The 7,391-nt window shown below is 38.3% G+C and overlaps 1 protein-coding gene across 1 annotated transcript in view; it reads left to right on the forward strand.

Moving 5' to 3' along the window:
• The window catches only part of WDR64 (WD repeat domain 64), a 457,550-nt gene that overhangs the window by 336,650 nt on the left and 113,509 nt on the right, over positions 1-7,391 (forward strand). Inside the window, exon 20 of the mRNA XM_006868582.1 lies at positions 421-517. Within this exon, the coding sequence (XP_006868644.1) occupies positions 421-517 (97 nt within the window). The remainder of the gene's footprint in view (positions 1-420; positions 518-7,391) is intronic.

Genomic DNA, 7,391 nt, shown 5'->3' on the forward strand with positions numbered 1-7,391 from the left:
TTTTTTGTTTGTTGTTGTGGTCTACCTTGTCTGGGGTTCATTCAGCGTCTTTAATTTTTCGTGATGTGGGGAAATTTTCTTCCAACGACTCATTGATTCTCTTTTTGGTTGTTTTCTTTATCTCTTCCTTTTCTGAAGTTACAATTACCTATAGGTTATCCCTCTTCAAGTTGTCTACATGAATCTTAGGCTTTCTTTGGATATTTTCATTCCTTTATCTGATTCTTATTCCAGCTTACTAGTATTAAGAGATTTATATACAAGCTCACTAATTCTAGGTTCCATTGATTCAGATCTGTTCCTTTGCCCTTTCAGTGTATTATCCATTTGTGATATCTTAGTATTGGTTTTCTGGAAGTCTACTTATAGGCTTTACATTGTCTCCAGCTCTCTATTTATTTTGTTTGATTGTTCCTGTAGCTCCTTTCTGAATTGTTTCTTGTTGTCTTCGACCTTTCTGTCAGTAGTTTGGAGGTACCTAAATATCATTCTCATGAACCTTTTGGGGGAAGTTCTCGTATCTCTTTTTCCTAAAAAAACAGTTTCTAGCTCTTCTCTCTTGGTCGTTTGTTTGAGCTACTCTGTCGTATTGTTTTATGTGAACAGAGATTGTATGTTGCATTCAAGGTATTGTGGTGTTGTATTTGTATTAAGTTGATGAATGCGTATTGGTGTATTCTTAGGCAGTCACCAGCTGCCTTCTGGTGGGTGTTATGAAGTGATGAGCCTAGGCACCATTCTTTGTTTGCTACTCATGTATTTCAGTTCAGGGTGAATTTAGCTCACATTGCTTGTTGTTGAGCCATTGTATAGCAGCTGGTATTAATTGTTGCCCAGTTGGTGGTACTGAAGAGAGTACAAATGTTTGGTTGCATGGTGACAGTTTTGTCTCCTCTCAGGGGAGGCAAGAAGAGAAGGAAAACAAACACACAGAAGCTGAAAACAAAAATATAAAATAATAATACTAATTTAAAAAAAAAGGAAACAGCAGTGGATAATTAAGCATAATACTTCTGTGCCACCTATTGGTCTCTTGCCTTCACAGCCACATGAGAAATTTCAAGGTGGCCCCACTGTGCCTTTCTAACCTGTGTTGTTGTTAGTGTCACGAAGTCGGTTCTGACTCATAGCAACCCTGTTTAGGGTTTCCAATGAGCAATTGATACGCTTGAATTGCTGACCTTGCAGTCCAGTGAATTAACCCAATCACCAAACCAGGGCTGCTTTCTAACTTATATCCAGCCTCTTTCTTTTTCTTACCTCTTTTCTCTCCCCTGAAGTCCATTCAACTACTTCTAGTGAGAACTCACCCAGGGCCTATTTGGAGCAGGGTCTGCTGGAGTGGGACTGTTGCTACTGTCTCCTTTCTCTTCAAATATGTGTGCAGCCATTGGATCCACGCAGGACCTTTTCTGGGGATGTTCACTAATGGAGATCTCGCCTCTGGCCACCAAGGAGGTGCAAGGAACCAGAGAGGAAAAAAAATTGCACCTTTGACATTGTGAATCACAGGAAGGCTTCTGTAACATGATTTTTTTTTCTTCTTTTTTTCCCTCATAATATGCTCACACATCTTCAAAATGACAGCAGTGGGTCTCGTTGGCCACCCCAAATCAGAAGTCACCTCCTTTCTTGCATCTTTTCTTTTTTTCTTTCTTGCATTTAAAATTTTTCTCTTTCTCAATATTTTTCTCTATTTAACTCTTTCTCCCATTAAGCACTTGAACTACTTATTTATCCCTTTATCTGAAGCTCAGAATTCCAGGACCATCCTCTGAAGTTGTCTTAGCCAATTTTTCATATCTTTGCTGCAGAGGTTCCACACAGCGTTTCTGCATAGTTCACGGTCTTACCCCACCCACTTTAACTCTATTATTCCCATCTTTACTTGAATATATTGCTACCCAGTCTTTACTCATGCTTATGAAGAAATAAGGAAAAGTTTTAATATTTTTAATCTTGAAAGGATTATCATGCATTTCTCTGATTATTAAAAGTAGCAGTAACATGAATTAAAGAAGAAAATAGACTGTTTTCAATAGGGGGCTTCAGTTCTTTGATATTTATTGTTATAACTAACATGCTGTTTTTGTCATTAGTTTTTATTATGGGATGAATTATGTGTCAGCTTGACCAGGTCATGAATATATAATAACTCCATGGTATGATTTGATGTGATAAGCTGACTAACTGGAACCTGTTGGAGCAAAGAGGTGGGATTATTACTAAAATAGACTAGGAGACTGGAGCCAACCCAAAGCCCCGGGAGCAGCACAACTGAAGTTCAGGGTCGAGAGGACTCTACCTAGAATTCTGAGAGCACGGTCAACACCCAGAGTCTGGAGGGCTAGGCCATTGTTTGAATTGTCTCAGAGAACAGAGATTTAATTGCATTGAAGTCTTGAAAGTTACTGTAAATTGTTTTGCTGGGTTTTTTTTACTTACCTGGTGTCTGTTACCCCTTAATCCCTTTCAGTTGCTCCTATTTGTAATAGAAATATCTACCTTGCTCCTGTTCCACCAGTTTACTTTGGAAGTAGATACTTGTATTCTAGATTTACAGGTAAAGAAGAATTTTGTCTCTTTGGAATTAGGATTTAGGAGACTTTGGGGATAATATGATGGAGTGAAAGAATTTTCACTTGAATTTTGGGGGGTCAAAGGGCAGAATGTCATGGATCAAGTTGTGTCCCCACAAAACATATCAATTTGGCTAGGCCATGATTATGTAATGATTATCAATGATGTGATCTGATATGATAAACCAATGAGTTGTAAAGGATTAAGGGTGGAATGTTGTTGTTAGGTGCCATCGAGTGGACATTGACTCATAGCCACCTTATGCATAGCAGAACAAAACAATGTCCGATCCTGGGCCAACCTCACTACTGTTGCCACACTTGAGTCCATCGATGCTGCCACCTGGCCAATCCATCTTGTTGGGGGTCTTCCTCTTTTTCTCTGACCCTCCATCTTACCAAACATGATATCCTTCTCCAGAGACTGTTCCTTCCTGACAATGTGTCCAAAGTATGAGAGATGAAGTTTGGTCATCTTGGCCTCTGAGGGTGGAATGCAACTTCCTTAATCCCTTGCAGCCCTGATCCATGTAAGGGAAGTTTCACCTGGATGAGGTCTGCAACACTGTTTATCTTACAAGAGATAAAATAAGTGAAGTGAAAGAGAGGAACCTACTGCCACCCAGAAACAAGAGCCCGGAGTAGAGCGCATTCTTTGGACCCAGTTTATTGAACTCGCACATACTATATACTGGGGAAGATTGATGCCAAAACACAAGGAGATTTCCAAGGAATTTCAGGTCTACAGATGCTGAAAGGTCATAAGGACCTTCCTTTTAAACTGTGAGCTAACAGAGAGAGAAAGCTTTTCCACAGAGCAGGCAATACGAATTTGAACTTCTAGCCTTCTAAACTGTGAGAGAAGGGAGCTTTGGTAGCATAGTGGTTCAAGTAGGCTGCTAACCTCAAGGTCAGCAGTTCAAAACTACCAGCTCTTCCATAGAGAAAGATAATGCTCTCTGCTCCCATAAAGACTTAGAGCCTGGATTCCACAGCACATAACCACCACCACCAAACTGTGAGAGAATGAATTTCTGTTTGTTAAAGCCATCCACTTGTGATATTTCTGTTACAGGAGCAGTAGATAACTAAGGTTGGCCCAGGACTGGGCAGTATTTTGTTCCGTTGTGCATAGGGTTGCTATGAGTCAGCACTGTCTCGATGGCACCTAACAAAAACAACAACAGAAAATTAAGACAGTTGATTCCAACTCATGATGACCCCACCAGGCCTCAGCACCTCAGGGTGGGTACAAACCAGCAACCCTCCAGCTAGTGGTCCAGTGTTCATTCTTTCATCTAATACTGCTCTTTTTTTTTTTTTTTTTTTTTTTTTTAATGCTTCCTTTCTATATCCTTTCTTTGGTCATTTGAAGTAATGTCTAAATTTTCTTATTGTTACTTCTCCCATTCATTAAAGACTTTAAATTTTGCCTATAAATATTTCAAAACCGTTGGCTAATCTTTTAGAATTTATAATGAAACAGCATGTTTTTGATTAAGATAGAAAGCTTAGTGCACTTCAATTTTATCCTTTCTCCCCACTCATTCTTTGACTTATTTCTGCTTGACAATGTAATATTCAGATTTGCATCCAAAATGCTATTACATTAAGATTTTACATGTTACATCTTCTCTTTTGAGAATATTTTTCTCATTTAATTTCATTCTGTAACAGTCTCAGTGAACCATTTATACCATCAATTATCTGTGTTTTCAGAACATAGGAAATAATTATTTATATTTCCATTCAGTATTGTTAGATTTACATTTATTTGAATTTATTTTTACTTTTTATGGTTTGACTGCGATCAGTCCTTAATTACTCTAATTTGCTTATTTTTTCCCTTATGTTTATTTATGTCAGTTTCTATAATTTCTGTAGACATTATGTCAGTTTACAGAAGAACAGTGAAGATATCTAAGATCAGGCAGATGTTGTTCCTCTGTTAAATAGCGTGAACATTTTATCATTAACTTTGCTTATTATGTGGTAACTCTTTTCTCACAAAACTCATAGAACTACAAGGTTAAAGTTATCTATGGAATTTTCACAATGCACCTAAGATGATTTCTCTCTTTGCCAGGTGTTTCCTCTTCTCTGTCCAAGTGTTGTTTTTTTAAGTTTTTATTGTGAATTGAATAATAATAGTTTACATGGGAGAATATTGGTTTTACACCATCATTTCATTGCAGTGATTACAATCTCCTCCATGTATCATCATTCAACAGTATTTGCTTCTATTCCCTCTGTGGTTTGTTTGTTTTATGGGGAGGATGTACATAAAACGCTCAGGAATGTACAATCATTTAAACAACCAAATGGCACATTGTGCAAGCCTGCTTCCTGGCTGCCAGCATTCAGTCTTTCTCTTTCCATGAGTCTAGAGTCCTCAGCTGCTCTCTCTCTCTCTCCATGTCCTCATCTCTGCTTCGGTCTCTAGTGTCACTGCTTCTCTGGATAAGGTCCCACATTACACTTGTGCTCTTCTCCCTTGATGGTCCTAGGGTCCTCTGTTTTTGGATTGTAAGATTAACTACTCCCTCATTTTTATTACAAAACTTCTACCTTTACAGTTGTGACAGTCATGATAACAATTACTCACTATTGAATCATAAGAAGCTTATCCCCATCTCTTTTCACCATATCTGTCTAGACAAGATGAAAACTGTTCAGTGGGGACTCCACCTTCCCCCTGTCCAGATGTTTTATTACCACAAAACCAGTCTAGTTCTTAAGATTTATCATTTTTGCCTATCATCTAGGAAAATAGATGGTGGAGATGCTTGGAATTCAATTCAGCCTCATAAATATTGTAATAAAAGGAGAGTCTCCTGGTGGTGCAGTTGCTAACACACTCAGCCACTTACTGAAACTGTACTGTTCTATGTACTGGTTCCCCATGAAATTTTAACAGTATAGATCCATGATCCATTCCATGGTAGAAAGATGTGTAGTCATTTTCATAAAGATTACATCCTTAGAAACCCGATGGGGCAGGTTTCTACTCTGTCCTATAGGGTTACTATGAGTCTGAATTGACTCAGCAGCAAGAAATTTGGTTCTTAAGTGTGGTTCTCCTATACTCTGTCCTTGTTTCTAGGTGCCATCGAGTCATTTCTGACTCATAGTGGCCCTGTATGTAACAAAATGAAACACTGCCCAGAGCTACACCATCCTCACAGTTGTTACACTTGAGCCATTGTTGCTGTCACTCTGCCAGTCGATCTCATTTGGGATCTTCATCTTTTTTGCTGACCTTGCACTTTACCAAACATGATGTGTTTCTCCAGGAACTGATCTATCCTGATAATATGTCCAAAGTATGAGCGATGAAGTCTGGCTCTCTTGGAATCTAAAGAGTAGTTTGGTTGTACTTCTCCTAGCAGTCCACGGTACATTTACTATTCTTCTCCAACATCATAACTCAAAATGCATCAATTCTTATACAGTCTTTCTTATTCATTGTCCAATGTCCACATGCATATGAGGTTATTGAAGATACCATGGCTTGGGTCAGGCACACTTCAGTCCCCAAACTGTGTAATATGTCATTTGATTTCTTGGCTGCTGCTTCTATGAGTGTTGATGGTAGATCCAAGCAAAATGAAGTCTTGGATAACTTGAATCTTTCCTCCATTTATTTTATTTATTAGTCCATGGGTGAGGACTTCTGTTTTCTTTTTTCTTTACATTGAGGTGCAACCCATACCAATGGCTATAGTCTTTTATTTTCAACAGTAAGTATTTTAAGTCCTCTTCCTTTCCAGGAAGCAAGGTGGTATCATCTGCATGATTACAGGTTGCTAATGAGTCTTCCTCCAATTCTGATGCCACATTCTTCACAGAATCCAGCTTCTCAGATTATTTACTCAGCATACAGATTAAATGGTGAATGATGAAATAATACTACCCTGGAGCACACCTTTCCTGATTTTTAACCATTTAGTATTCCTTGTTCTGTTCAAACATCTATGTAGAGAACATTTCAGTGTTCTGGAATCACCATTTTTCACAATGCTACTCGTAGTTTTTGTCATGATCCACAGAGTGGAAAGCCTCTGAATAGATAATAAAGTGCAAGTAAACATCTTTCAGGTGTTCTTTACTTTCAGCCAAGACCCATCTAATGTCAGCAGTGACCTCCCTACTTCCATGTTCCCTTCTGAATCCACCTTGAATTTCTGGGAATTCCCTGTCATTGTACTGTTGCAGTCATTTTAATTATCTTCAGCAAAATATAAGTTGCATGTGATATCAATGATATTGTTAGATCATTTCCACAGTTTGTTGGGGCACCTCTCTTTGGAATGGACACAAATATGGATCTCTTACAATCAGTTAACCAGGAAACTGTCTTCAATATTACTTGATTTGGATTTGTGAGCACGTCCATGCTGTCAGTTTGTTGAAAGATTTCTATTTGTATGCTGTCAATTCCTGGAGCCTTGTTTTTTTGCCAGTGCCTTAAGTTCAGCTTAGACTTCTTCCTTCAGTACCATCAGTTCTTGATCATATGCTACCTCTTGAAATGATTGAACGTAAATCTTTTATTTTGGGTACAGTGACTGTGTACACCTTTCATCTTCTTTTGATGCTTTCTGCATCATTTAACATTTTCCCCATAGAATCCTTTCAGCTTGAGAAATAGTGAGTATGCTTTTCCCTTTGATTTTTCTAACTCCAGGTCTTTGCACATTCCATTATATTATTTGACTTCCTTTCTAGCTGCCCTTGAAATCTTCTGTTCTACTCTTTCAACTCCTCCTTTCTTCCATTTGCTTTAACATCTATGCTAGAGAGCAAATTTCT

This window comes from Chrysochloris asiatica, unplaced genomic scaffold, assembly GCF_000296735.1.
Source record: "Chrysochloris asiatica unplaced genomic scaffold, ChrAsi1.0 scaffold00119, whole genome shotgun sequence".
Lineage (NCBI taxonomy): Eukaryota > Metazoa > Chordata > Mammalia > Afrosoricida > Chrysochloridae > Chrysochloris > Chrysochloris asiatica.